This window comes from Procambarus clarkii, unplaced genomic scaffold, assembly GCF_040958095.1.
Source record: "Procambarus clarkii isolate CNS0578487 unplaced genomic scaffold, FALCON_Pclarkii_2.0 HiC_scaffold_136, whole genome shotgun sequence".
NCBI classification, from domain to species: domain Eukaryota; kingdom Metazoa; phylum Arthropoda; class Malacostraca; order Decapoda; family Cambaridae; genus Procambarus; species Procambarus clarkii.
This window is the reverse complement of record NW_027189169.1, coordinates 1,086,972-1,101,224: the sequence shown is the minus strand read 5'-3', so window position 1 is coordinate 1,101,224 and position 14,253 is coordinate 1,086,972. Positions and strand designations below refer to the sequence as shown.

Below are 14,253 nucleotides of genomic sequence, written 5' to 3'. Positions count from 1 at the left end.
CTTATGCTAGCCGTACTTTATCTAAAGAAGAGAAAAATTATAGTGCAACAGAACGAGAAGCCTTGGCAGTTGTTTGGGCACTTAAACATTTCAAGGATACAATTTATAATTACCCAGTTCATGTTCTTACAGATCACCAACCATTAATTCCTTGTTCAAAAATAAGAATCCAGTTAGAAAGTTTGCTAAGATATTTGCTCACAATTCAAGAATTCAATCCCACATTGGATATATTCCAGGAAAGCAAAATGTTGTAGCCGATGCGTTTTCTCGACACGTAGCTGCGATTTAGTTAAATTACCCAGCATTAGATGCTACAGTAGTAGAAACGGAACAAAGACAAGACCCCATATGGGCACCCGTCATTAAATTTTTGACTAAGCAAGACACTCGCCCGATTCATAAACCGCCAGTACCATTGAAAGAACTAGTTATGTTGGACAATTTACTGTGTAGAGTAGTAAGCTAGGGACAGCCCCGAGGAAATGTTGTCAGTTAGTTGTTCCAGCTGTCTTGGTACCAACTGTGTTAAAAATTATCCATGATGCTCCTGCAAGTGCACATCCAGGAAAGGATCGTACACTCCAACAAGGTCGATTGAAATATTTTTGGCAAAAATGGCTAAGGGGATTGCTCATTATGTTGACAGATGTTTAACTTGTTTACAGCACAAGGGACATGTTTCTGGACCTAATCCAATTCAGGTGTACCCAGCAACTAAAGCTCCTTGGGAACGAATATCGATGGATTTATTGACAAATTTTGCGGAAACAGAGAAAGGGAACAAACATTTGCTTGTAATGGTCAATAATTTTTCACGGTTTTGCGAACTAGTTCCTATCCCGAACAAAACAGCAGAAACATAGCCAGCGCATTCCATGACCAAATAATTTGTAGATATAGTATGCCTAAAGTAATCCTTTCAGATAATGGTCCAGAATTCAGTAGTAGTATTCTAACTAGCTTGTGTGATTTATATAACATCAAAAAAATGTAGCATCATGCCTTATCATCCGGCAAGTAATGGACTAGCTGAACGTACTAACAGGAAAGTGTTAGATGCCTTGAGAGTCACGTTGAATTTTGATAACAACAATTGGGATGATTTTATACCCTTAATTCAGTGTGCTATAAATTCTTCAATTAATGTTTCTACTGGTGACACACCTCACGCTATTCTTTATGGTACAGATAAGATCCTCCCTAATGAATTGATTAACGTACCTCCTACTCCCTTATATAACGTAGATGATTTTGTTCAAATGAAGCGTAGACAAATGCAACTAGTATTCAAGAAAATACGAGAACAACTGTCCAAAGCAACAGCCGAGTTCACTCTAGCAAGGAATGCACGCGCTAAACCCAGTAAAATAACTATTGGATCTGTAGTAATGATACTTAACCAACACAGGTCTGGTCCTATGTACAAGTTAACTAAGAAATTTTTGGGTCCATATAAGGTAATCGAGCTTATTAAAGGTAACAAATACAGACTTAAGAACTTGTTAACAGGAGAGTATATAAATGAACATTTAGACCACATGAAGTTAGCTAAAATGGACTGTTGACGAGACTGATGAGGAAGATGACAATGAACTTACCCAGACAGATACTCCTACTCAGACACCACCTTCTGTGGTTGACAGACCACTGGATGTTCAGCAACCCCATACTAGCAATTATAATCTTAGATCTAGACCTCTCGTTTCAACCGTGCACTCACCACATGTCCATTGGATAGATGTTAACGAGGATATCTCTCAAGATGATAGTTTGTCGCATGAAGTTTCATCTGTTCCGGACCTTCAGTCAGAGCCAGAGTTGTATAGTGCTCTGGATGAGCTAGGTGTAGATATCCGCAGAATTTATAATTGATTGCACTCTGCAGTTATTCTGTTTGTTTTGAAAAAAAAAAGTCATTTGCAGTATTTCTACCACATGTGTCTTATTATTACCATTATATATAATGTATAGTTTTTCTCAACTTTATTTTGTTATAAATTAGATGCCATTAAGTCTACTACCATTTGTATTTTTACAGTGCTTGTCATAAGAGTTATTATTGTTCTAGCAACCACATTGTTGCTAGAACAATGTTGTTGCCACATCAAAACTCCAACCTTTTCTTATCAGCAAAGCTACACCACCACCACCTCTCCTTTCTCTTTCCTCACTACATAGTAGCCCTGTGGAAACATTGCGTTTGTTATGGTTTTCGTTAGCTCTGTTTCTGTGAGTGGTATTATGTCTGGGTTTTCTTCTAGTGCCCGTTCTCAGAGTTCACTTGTTTTATTTGTAATCCCATCTATGTTAGTGTACATTGCCCTGAAGCTCACTTTCTTCTGTTCATTTTCTTGTCCCCTTCGTGGGGAGCATTCTGCTGGTGGGGAAAGCTGTTCCCTGAGTGAGAAGATCTGAGAGGTGGTGTGAAGGGTCTCAGAGGATTTTGGGGTGGGGGTTCAAGGGAAGGGGGGACAGGTAGGGTGTGGGGTAGGAAATAGGGGGGGACATGGAGGTTATGGGGTGAGGAGGGATGGGGAGGGGGGACAGGGGGGGGGGAAAGTTGGGAGGGGGGACATTGTGGAAATGGGGGAGGGGTGACAGGGTCAGAATGGGGTGGGGAGGGGGGGGGAGGGTTGGGTGAGCATTTGGGTGGGGGCAGGTAGGGTGAGGGGAAGGGAGGGTTTCTATGCAGAGGGGGGTGGTGGTGTTGCCCTCGCCTCTGGTATTGCTGGGATGCTGGTTGTGGGCTCCCCCTCTTGTCTCTGGGACTGTTGTGTTGGGGGCTGCAATTTCCTGGTTTACTCCTCTCTCCCTGCACTTCCTCCTTGCCTCTGCTGCCCTGGCTCTCTCCTCCTTCGTCCTGTCCCTCTGCAGGAATACTTTTTTGTATTCCTCCACATACTGCAGATGACTCTTCCTTTCTAGAATAACCTTCGTGGACTTGTTTGTAAACACCACCTTTACCAGTCGGTTTCTGTCCTTGTTGTACCAGCCCAACCTGAAAACCTTCTCAATGTTTTGTTCAGCCCCTTCCATCTGTAACCCCTTCAGTATCCCATGTACTGCCTCTCTGTCCTTGCTATTCCATTCCTGCCTATTGGATCCTTCCCGTTCTTTGATGCCTACAACTACCACTGATCTTTTTCTTTCCAGCAGCTGACTGGTGCACCTTGCTGTTTCCTGTGAGGTAGCGGCTTGCATGGCTACCTCCCTCACTGTGTCCATTGCATCTGAGCTCTTTCTCAGTATTTCTGCATATGTTTTAGGTACAGAGGCATTTCCTTCCAATGCTACATACCCACCTTCCCTTTGGATGATAATCTGATGCTCAGCCTCTTTATTTTTCTCTGAGGGATTTGATCTCCTCTCTTGCTGATGTCAGCTCACTTTGCAGGTTGTTAATTGTAATCCTCATTTCATGTATCTCCCCCTAAATTCCTCCAAAACTTCTCCAAGGTGAGGTGGTGGTGGAGGCCAAAACCGTCAGTAGTTTCAAAGCGTTATATGACAGTGCTGGGAAGACGGGACACCACGAGCGTAGCTCTCAGTCTGTAACTACACTTTAGGTACACTTAGGTAATTACATAGTGCTACTGGCCCTCAGATAAATTCAAGTATATTTACCATGTACTTTACTAAATTAATGTCTGTACTCTTTTTTTTCATCAGGCAGTGTGGTGCTTCTGCACAGTAAAAATATTTACAAGGCTCTGCTGCAGATATATGAAGAAAATGAGCCTTTTGTTAATATAAAAAATTTCTACACCCGGGTGAAGACGATGTATGCCGGGATAACCCGGCATATACTGAAGAATTTGCCAAGACGTACAAACTCTTTGAAACGTAAATACAGTGCAGTATTGAGTTTTTAGGGAGCCCTCTGTAGTAACGTGAAGCTATGTGGTTACCATCTACTGGGTCACATTAGCCACAGAGTTCTAGTGGTCTACATGGGATCAGAATCAGAACTCTACCTCCTCACAGAGATGCAGGGAGCAGTAACATTTATTCATGCCACCTCACTGGGAAAGGCCCTCGGTGGCTGTTCCTTACACTGTGGTAATTACCAAAGTGCAGTTACACACTTTAAACAGGATGGAGTTGAGAAGTGGAGAAATATATGGGTGCCGAGTGAATAGGCACTTGGGGACTCTGGACCCCACCACTCTGTGGGGCGGCAGTTTCCGCCAGTTTTCATAATTATTTCAATGTCTCTCATTCGTTTCTTCTGTTTTTTTGCTGTATTATTATTATTCAAAAGGGTGCAATTGGTGGAATTTATATAATTCAATGTATGGAACATTGCTATGCTCAAAATTAGGGAGCTCATATATGGTGACATGAACAAATCCACAAGGGTCGTGACGAGGATTCGAACCTACGTCCGAGATCATCCCAGACGCTGCCTTTATCGACGGAGCTACGACATGGTCAAAAGAGTTGAAACCGAAGTTCTACTGAACTTACTGGATCCTGCAGCCTCTCCGAGACACAAACCAGGGTTTTACACAACTCCCCCATGCACTCGAGCTATGTCAATAGGCCGTTTTCCCTCTTTGCCCTTACTTCATTACAATAGATAAAGGCAGCGTCTGGAATGATCTCGGACGTAGGTTCGAATCCTCATCACGGCCCTTGTGGATTTGTTCATTTGATGCATCACGCTATTGTGATTTGTGTGTGTTATGGTTGTCATGTATATTATATTCTGAGATCAATCAAAGTGTGTTTGCTGTCATTACACTATATACCCATGCATATAACTATCAGAATTTTTGTGCACCATAATGAACCACAAAGATCGTGTGTTGAGTTTATACACAGAACAAGAATCAAAGGTCAGCCTAGCGACCGAGAACGGTGTGTGGCAGGGGCTGCCCCAAATACATCTTTACATAATTATTTCAGCGTCTGTGAATGGTTTTATATCTAGTTTTTTGCAGTAATATTATTCAATAGCATGTAATTTGTGTAATTTTTGTAATTAAATGTGTGGAGCATCACCATTCTAAAAAATATTGGGCTCATATACGGTGACATGTATATTATGTTCTTAGATCAATCAAATGGTGTTCTTGCTGTTATTACACTGTCAACATTTATATGCACCATAACAAACTAATAAGCAGTTCTGGTGGGTATGGCGATGAAATCAAAATGCAGCATGGAGCCACAAGCAGACAACACCAGCAATCACATGATGCAAGACAAGTATGACTCCAATATTCTACACATCTCACTATGACTAGCTACATAACTGCTGTTATCACATTCCTGTCACAAAAATCCTGAATATGAATCCATTTCAACGGTTATACTGTGAAGGAACATAAGATCGTTCATGAGGTGTAGATGCAGGAAACAATGGCTGGGTGCTGTCTATACCTCATGCTGTGAATATCATAACTAGCATTGTATTTGCTGATATATGTACATTGTACATAGTCTTTATCACATTCAGGATCATCTTTGATACTCAGCACAAATTAATTTCAATTACCTATTTTACTCATAATTACTAAGTGGTGCTGTGGTTCCTAGCTGCATAGCAGTACTGTCAGCTGCTCCTGTATGCGCCAGCCTTGGTCGCTCTCTCGGTACTGAGGCTCTCGCAGCCATTTTTTTTCCAGGTGGGGTCTATTTACTGAAATCCTAAGGCACAGGATGCGAGTCCAGTGTACCCACGGGAGTTATGAATCACTCCCTATACCTAAAAGAACTATGGTGCTCTGCACACCCACGATTGGGTGCTTTAAGGTGCTCTGTGCAGTGCAGTAGTTATGGCAAATTTTCATCTGCCTCCTCTCATGGCAACTTGGAGATCCAGGGAACTTTAGTTCCTAGTAAGTCCACACAGGTCTTAGATGCTCATGCCATTCGCTACCATTATTTAAGATTTATTCCTGTAATTCACTAGCAATTGGGTATAGGCATACTAAGGTTTATCCCTGATAGCTCATTTTCTTCAGTTTGGTATGGTTCATGGGTTGCCCCGTGGCAAGGGTGCTGGGGGTGTGGCTGGCTCAGATTGCCACGCTTGGTCCCATGATTTGTGGGCATTCTCATCAACTTGAGAATGATCCAGGACGGACTGAAACGTCTTCGTCCCTTCACTTTCTAGTGTGTGGTTTAGTCAACATATTTCAACCACGTTATTGTGACTCATCATCTGCATTTGTGGGCAGTTCTGGTCATGTCCTCCGGCATATGGTGGTGTTGGGCAAGCCACCCAACTTCTCCTTTGGGGTGTTCGGGGCTCAAGGGGTATGCTTTTTCCACTTCGCTCCGTCAGGTCATCTTGTTTCGGTCCTGCAACGGGTCTGTGCAGTTCTTTGGTTCATTCTGGTTTTGTTCAGTCTGTACCACTGGCTTCCTTCTGGATGATTTACTGTCCCAAATCTGGCTTCTTTTAGGGCCAGGTTTTTGGGTGGTGTCTCTGGCCCAGCAGGCAGCGTGTTGGCATAAACCTGCTTCCTCTGGGGTTCAAAGACTGGTTATGTTCGTGGTGGGGCGTCCTGTTTCTCGTCTTCCTTGTCTTTCCTTTGGCTGGTCTCTGGCACCTTGCATTTTCTGCATATTGCTCGGTTCGTAGTGGCCCATCTACATCTACTAGATTTTGGGTTTAGCCCACCTCGATGGGTGGTGGTTGTGGGCTCCCAGCCAGTCGGCTTGTCTGCTCACTGGAGGGATAGTTCTTTCCCAGTTCACTGAGTTCAGGTTCCTGGTGCCCTGGGAAAGTCCCGTCTGGTTCCATCCCGGTTTGGACTTGGCTGGGTCTTGTGTTGGACTCTTGGACTGCTTCCTTGTCTCTCCCTCTGGTGTTGTTGCTGTGGCTGCAGTCCCGCCTTTGTTTCTGGAGGGCCCCCAGGTCCCTCAGTGGTTGTTTGAGCAGCTGTGCAGACGTCTGAACTTCGCTGTGCTTGTTTACCCGCCGGGTCGGGTTTGGCTTCAGCAGCTGTTCTGGTTCCTTCAGGGATCTCCCTTACACCTCTCTCATGATTGTTGGGTTCGGCCTCTGGAGGCCTTGCGTTGGTTGCAGCATCGCCAGCTTTCTCTGTGTTTTTCGGTGTTCAGTGCCGTGGCTCCTTGTTATACTCAAATTCTGTCAGTTGAAATGTAACCAATCGCAGGCAAGTAGGCCTCCGACGTCATGCCAGACAGAGGAGCATCAGCCATGCTCCCAGCAGCCTCAGTTATCCTCACAGGCTCAGAGTAGAAGGACCTCGGCTAGGCAGATATATACCTTGCTATCTCAGTCAATAAATATATACAGAAGCGACTACTGTGTCTACCTTCTACCCGAACAAGGCAAACGAATATCCTACCTGAGCCCTCGCTCAAAGTGTTTATGGATGCCTTGTCTCTTGGCTGGGGCTTTGTGACCAGTGCTCACCAGGCCGGCCAGGAGCAGTGGGCTCCGTCCTTCAGTAGGGCTCACAACACAGTTCGCGCCTGTTTGGCTGTCACTTCAGAGGGTGCGGGTCGCTCGGGTTTCGATGATCAGGCTCCATTTGGACTGTACTCCGGTGGTTCCTTGCCTGACCCGTGTGGGTTCTCTTCGGTCCTTGGCTCTTTGGTGCTGGTCTCTTAGTGACTTCTGGCTCTTTTAGAGCCGTCCCAGAGAAGAGTAGTCCTGTTGGCCCCTTGGTGGCTGACCCAGCTTTGGTTTCAGGCGCTGCTTGTTCAGTGTTCGAACCCGCGAAGTTTCCTGCAGTTCCACCTCTTTCAGCAGATTGGACCAGTATGGTACGTGGCTGGTTCGGTCTTCTCCTCTGCTCTTTGTGTCTTTCTGACCTGGTTTATCACCACTTGCATGGTGATCAGGTGGCTTCACAGATGGTGTCCCACTTGCGAGTTTCGTCTCGGCGACAGTATGAAATTTCCTGGTGTTCTTTCTGCCGGGTTCTCTCCCTTCGTAGATTGTCATCTATTTCGGATCTGGTTGTTTTGTCCTTTCTCTCTTGACTTTTTCAGAAACTGTCTTTTGATGCTGAATACTGTTGCCTCAAATCGTGTGGTGTTGGCAGAGCCGCTTTTGCTTGCATTCTGAGGGTTGTTACTTCCGCTCCGTTCCGCAAGCATTATGCACTGTGCACCTTCGGCCTGCTCATGCACCATCTGAGTTGTCCTGGTCTTTGGACTGGGTGCTCTCTTTTCTCCTTGGTTTGTTGTGGCTCCTTCAGTTCTGGATTGTTTCTCTCAGGCTCTTTTTCCTGTTGGCATTAGCTTCTGGGGTCAGGTTGGGAAGCTTCATGCTCTCTTCCCATGCACGGTTTTCTGCTCTTTCTGTCCTGGTGGTAGGTTTGTTCATTTTCAGCAGTCTCCCTCTTTTCTGGCGAAGAATGGAACGGTGGCTTTCCGTAAGGGCTGTTGGGTTGATGCTTGGTTGGTTTGGCCAGGGAGTGCACCATGTTTTGTGTCCGGTTGCGGCTCTTCACCATTATTCGTGCGCCATGGCCTCTGTGGCCGGGGATATGCTAAGAGTTCTCTGTTTCCTCCACTGTTTGTGGGTTCGGGTCTCCCAGGTCATCTGCAGGGTTATTCATTCCAGCCAGCCTGCGGTCTATCCTCGAATCCATGACGTTCGCTAATTTGCTGCTCTAGCTGCTGCTTTTTGGGTGATATGTCTTGAGTTGACATTTGGGCGCGAGGATTTTGGAGGTCGGACAGGGTCCTGGCCGCCCGTTACCTCGTTTGTGTTCCTGGTCCTAGTCAGGCGTGTGTCGCTATGGGTCGCAGGTTGCAGCTAGTGGTCTCAACTTCGAGTTGGTGTGAATGGCGGCAGCCTCCCAGGTACGTCTCTCTTTTCCTTTTCTGTGGTTAGGTAGCTCCAGGGAGCCAGAGGAGCTATCCACAGGAAACCAGCGTTGAATGTAATGAAACGCCATTTTCTGGGCGAATCCTGGAGGTTCTTCGGCAATCTTCCGGTCGGAGATATTCACGTTTTTTTATATTCAACCTCTGAACTGGGGTGGCATGACCAGCACGGGGGTCTGGGGCTCCCCCTTCCCCCTCTTGGGGAGGGGGGGAGCTGCACAGACAACGACAGTAATGATGTCATGCTTGTTTGCTCATTTTCAGATTGGGGAGTTCTGCTTGATAATTTGGCTTTCGGTAGCAATTTTTAACCAGGTTTCTTTTGGGACGCCTACCTTTCTGGGTGCCTAACCCGGTCATTGGCACACATGGAATGCCTCTAACCACATGGGGGTTTCTATAGGCCATTGCTCCTCGTGCCTCTCTGAGGGGGCTAGGTTCTTGCTTGTGGTCCCTGGTACACAAGAACTTCAATCAAAATGGTCTAGAAACATATCAGTCCAGTAAGCTACGAGGAGCCTCCGGGACTCGCCCAGAAAATGGCATTTCATTACATTCAACGCTGGTTCATTTTGGCAATTTTCAGGCTGTGGTCTTTAGTTTTAACCATGCAGTCTTTTGGTTTGCCTCTTTCTGGGTTCCTTCCCCAGTTGGTGGCAAGTATAAATAACTTTACATTGAAGTGTTCAAAGGCCATCACTCCTTTTGCCTCTTGAGACCTGGTTCTGGCTTGTATCCCTCTGTAGACCAATAGAACTTTGCGACTAATGGCACCGAGTAATATGGCATTAATCAGTGTATGATAGTTTCAGGGAGCCTCTGGGGCTCATCCAGAAACTGGCATTTCATTGCATTCAACACTTTTTTAATCTAGATTTTGCATAAGAGAAAATATTTCGGATTCATCTCTGTTTCACTAATGGCCTTTTGCTCTCTCCATAGGACCACCGGAGATATATCAGAGATAGTCCCGGAGTATCGGGAAGATGTAGACTCCCTCACACCTTCACCTTCAATAATAATTGAAGGGAAGGTGTGGGGTAGAGAAGAGATCGAAGATCTCAAAAAAGAAAATAATAAACAAAAAGTTGAGATCGAAGATCTCAAAAAAGAAAAAATGAACAAAAAGTTGAGATCGAAGATCTCAAAAAAGAAAAACAAGAACAAAAAGTTGAGATCGAAGATCTCACGAAAAAATTAAAAGAATATGAGGTATGTAGTTAATAAACATATTGTAGTCTCTAGAGTGGAATATTGTTGCAAACTAACAGCCCTATTCAAAGCTTGCTGACTTGATCCATTATTTGTTGACCCGATCCATCCTCCTGCTCCCTTGACTCCATTGTCTCTGCATGCTTTGCCTATACCCCATAACCCCAATTCACTGATCAAAGATTACGAACCCTTTTGCAGGAGAAAGTGGAGGAAATCAGACTCAAACTTCTAAAGGAAAGACTAAAGAAATCTGAGGTATGTAGTTATTAAACATATTATAGTCTCTAGAGTGGAATATTGTTGCAAACAACCCTATTTAAAGCTGGAGTAATTGCTGACATGATTCATCCTCCTGCTCCCTTGACTACAATGTCTTTGCTTGCTTTGCCTATGCCCTCGATTTCACTGATCCTGGTCTTAGTCTACTGTGTTGTTCTTTGCCTTTGTTTCTCCCTTGTTATCTCTGCTTCTGTTCTCTCTTTATTTCTGTCCATTCTTCAATGGAATATTTGTGATTTTTATGCCAATTTTCATGAACTCTAACCTCGAATTATGCAGTTTTATCCACTTAGTGTTTGTCTTCAGGAACCGATGCTTAGCACTTGTTCTGGTCGCTTCTGTGGCTCTAACTCTCTTCCCCTCCAGCTTTTGCTGGGGCCCATAACTCTACTGCTCTCTTGATTCATTATGATATTCCCTTCGTCCCCCTACTTTTTCAATTGTACGTTCGGTGTTCTGCGGCCCGTATCTTTAATAATGATGAATAATAATTGTATATTCAGGTAAAAGTACATATATACAAGATGAGTTACAATGTTGAATTTCTAGAGCTAATACATACTATGTCTAAAGCCCCTAATACGCACAGCGTTTCAGGCAAGATGTGACAAAAACACGACTAAAACTTAAAACTAATTGAGATCAATGCATAAATGAATTGAAAAAGGTAATAACAAAAGGAATGATCATAATTACATGATGGTAGGAACAGCAGAAATTGAAACAGAACAGCAGAAGTAATTTTAACTAAAAAAAAAAAAAAAAAAAAAAAAACTCCTTATCCGGCCCGTTGGCGCCGTGAGGGGGCTTGGTGGTCGGCTGCCGGGGTGTGATGCTCCGTGGGACAGTCCTCTGTCCTTTTGTAGCCTTGTGCTCCTGCTGCTGTCTTCTCAGATTCTTCGCCGGATCGCTTTTCCTTTTGTTAGCTGCATTACGACGACCAGAGTATAAATCTTTTGCAGAAATGTAGGCTTCAGCATTTGAGTAGTTATCAGGAAGAGGTGCACCTGCATATTCATTAACAGGTTCATCACCAATAGGACGGTAATAGAGGGGTCTGGTAACCTTTACTGGAGGAGGTTGTAGCTGAATGGGTTTAGCATCTGGGAAAGCGCCAGAAAGAAGCTGGCAGTCCTTTGAACGGCCATATGCAGCTCTGCGTTCTGCTACAGAAGGGATTTCTTCTAGTTTCGTTTTTCTCCCCCCTTTTCTCCTCTAATTGTCAATTCCTGACGACCTTTTGCTAGTTTTGATTATTCTTTTGGACTTCTGTTTTGCAGCCAGGGTGTTTGGGGACGCATTCTCTTGCGCCCATAGAACTGTAGTACCCAACGCCGTGAGCGAGGGGACCCTTATATTGTAAAAACTCCTTTCGTCACTGAATCTGATCTCGACGGACTGACGGTTCTTAAGGTGGCGTTTGTGGGGTGTATACTCGTGACGCACCCCTAGGGGGCCCCGACTTGATCGGCGATAGCTTCTTGTTGGGTGTCCTGTGTCTAATTGTTGCTCCATGGTGGGTATGGGGACACATTCGTGAATGAATGTCTGATTCTCGTTTCATGTCAAATTCTGTTATTCTTATACCCTCTCAGGCTCGTGGGGTGGCCGACCAAGCCCCCCCGCCCCGTGTATGCTCTCGTTCTGCTTCTCATGTTCAGATGCTAAAATCTGTTGCCCAGTACATTGTTGCTGGGACGCCTGTCTTTTGAGTCAGAAGTGTAAGCCTGGCTCCTCTCCTTCATCCTCCCCGGCGGGAAAGAAGGCTTTGCTTTCTTCCTCGCTCCGTACCTCTGACTCTCTCGCTCCGTCCCCTCCCGTTTTGGTGGTTATGCCCCCTGTTCCTGCTATAGAGGTCTCTTTGGCCCCCGCTTCCCTCTCGGTTGCTGCCCTTGCTGAGGTGCACTCCCTGGTTTCTGCCCCCTCCTGCTGCTGTCCCTGACCCTCGGTTATTCCCCCCCCCCTCTTCCTTCTCCAGACCCTGCTCGTCCGTCCCTGATCAGTCCTCTAGCTCCCTTCCCTCCTTTACTCGGTTTACCCATGCCCCTTAACCCTGACCTGACTGATCCTGCTCTTTAACGTGCTGTTCCCTTTTCACCTTTGTTTCCAGGGGTAGTAGACTATGGGTTCCTAGCCATATTGGCGTGTCCTTAAATAAACGTGTGGACGCTGCTGTTAAGGAGGCTATCCACACTCGTCCCATCTCCCGTAAAATTATCCCTTTTCCGACTTCTACCCAGTTATTCATTCCTCGGTCCTTGTCCGTTGGTAGGGTTGTTGGTCTTCTGTTACTGGCAGCAAACAGCGTTCTCTCAAGGCTTAAAGTGTCCATATGGTCTTCCTCCTACTACCATAACCAGCGGTGGGAAACGGCTATGGCGAGGTTGCGTATTGGGCATACACGCATAACTCGCGGGCACTTAATGGTGCGTCACCCTGCTCCTTATTGTCCTAACTGCAATGTCCCTCTTGCAGTTGTGCATATCCTTGTTAAATGTCCGGACTTTCAGGACGAACGCGCGTCTTGCTTCCCGACCGCCCCTCACGGTCACTTGTCCCTCAATAGAATTTTTGGTGAATCCGATTTCTTTTATATCGTTCGCCTTAGGAGCTTTTGTTCTTGTATTGGCATCCTTAGTGACATTTAGCACCCTCTAAATATTCCGCACATATGGTGCTACATAGCCTTCCTGGCTTGGTGCCTTCTTTCAGGAATTACTTGCTCATCCTGTAACTACACTTGGGCAATTATTTTATAAACTTTATCATTATAATCACATATACAGTGCATGTAATGAAGAATTATTACATCTTTCAGACAAATTAGCTCTCCAGATGTGGACGACTTGAGAATGGTCCAGGACGGACCGAAACGTCGTCCCTTCACCTTCTAGTGTGTGGTCTGGTCAACAGCAGTGTGTTTCTTCACGGATCTCTTGCACTTAGTATCGAAGACCGTTGATCAGTTTGGCCCAGCATAACTGATAACAAAGCAGTTAATGAAGATGATTACCCAGAATCCATGGAATGTGCTGTTCCTCTAGTATATGACTTGCACATTTCAAAAGTTAGCAGGGCATTGTATAGATATTGTATACGTATTATACATATGCACTGTACAAATTTTCACTTGAATTTGGATTTACAAATGTAAAATTATAATACAGAACATACATTATTAGTTCTTAAAATGTCATGTTTTATACATCATTTGATAAAATTGTCAAATTACCATTTATATTTATAACAGTATTAAATACTATTTTAATACTGGTACGCCATATGCATAGTGCGCCTGACTTTTTTGGCAACGCAGAAGTATAGTATATTATATTTGACCGAAAAAGTGAGATTAATAATTCTAACACGAATTTTCTTATGTTTTTTACTGTCGATGGTAATTGAAAAATAAATTCTCCAAAATTCATCTTTATTTCTAGTCCAACGCGACACTTGAATGTGTTTCGTAATATCTTATAACATTTTCAAAGACTTTAGTTTACACACACAACTGTAACCTGAAAACACTAAAGTCTTACTTATCCGTCTTGTACTCCCACTTGGGTGAGGTGATATGGTGCAACAGTTTTGGATGAGGTGAACAAACTTGTAACAAATAAAAGACAGAACACGCAACTATGGGTATTAGATGGATATGAGAGCATAGGGATGGAAGTAACTGCAGAGGGCCTATTGGGCTAGACTTCCTCTTGATGCCCCCTCCCCGCTCAGCTCGTTGTCGCCGTGTGGGGGCTTAGTGGGCGGCTGCCGGAGTGTGATGCTCCTTGGGACAGTCCTCTGTCCTTTTCTAGCCTTGTGCTCCTGCTGCCGTCCTCTCCAATTCTGCTGGGCATCTTTTCCTTTTCCTTCTGTTTCGTTTTTCTCCCCCCTCTTCTCCTATGTGCTTGCCGTTTCCTGCCGACCTTTTGCTCGTTCTGG

General features: G+C 44.8%; 1 protein-coding gene across 3 annotated transcripts in view; it reads left to right on the top strand.

The window, feature by feature from the left end:
- LOC123753137 (uncharacterized) overlaps positions 1-13,276 on the top strand; it is a 46,027-nt gene extending 32,751 nt beyond the window's left edge. Inside the window, exons 3-5 of one of the 3 annotated variants that reach the window (XR_011226728.1) lie at positions 3,673-3,846; positions 9,763-10,032; positions 13,133-13,276. Coding sequence is in view for 1 of the 3 variants with exons in the window: in XM_069320452.1 (XP_069176553.1) it covers positions 3,673-3,846; positions 9,763-9,788 (200 nt within the window). In the remaining 2 variants the exon portion in view is untranslated. Of the gene's footprint in view, positions 1-3,672; positions 3,847-9,762; positions 12,354-13,132 lie in introns of those variants that run through there. The other 2 variants (XM_069320452.1, XR_011226729.1) reach the window with 2 other exon arrangements.
- Positions 13,277-14,253: the final 977 nt, after the last annotated feature.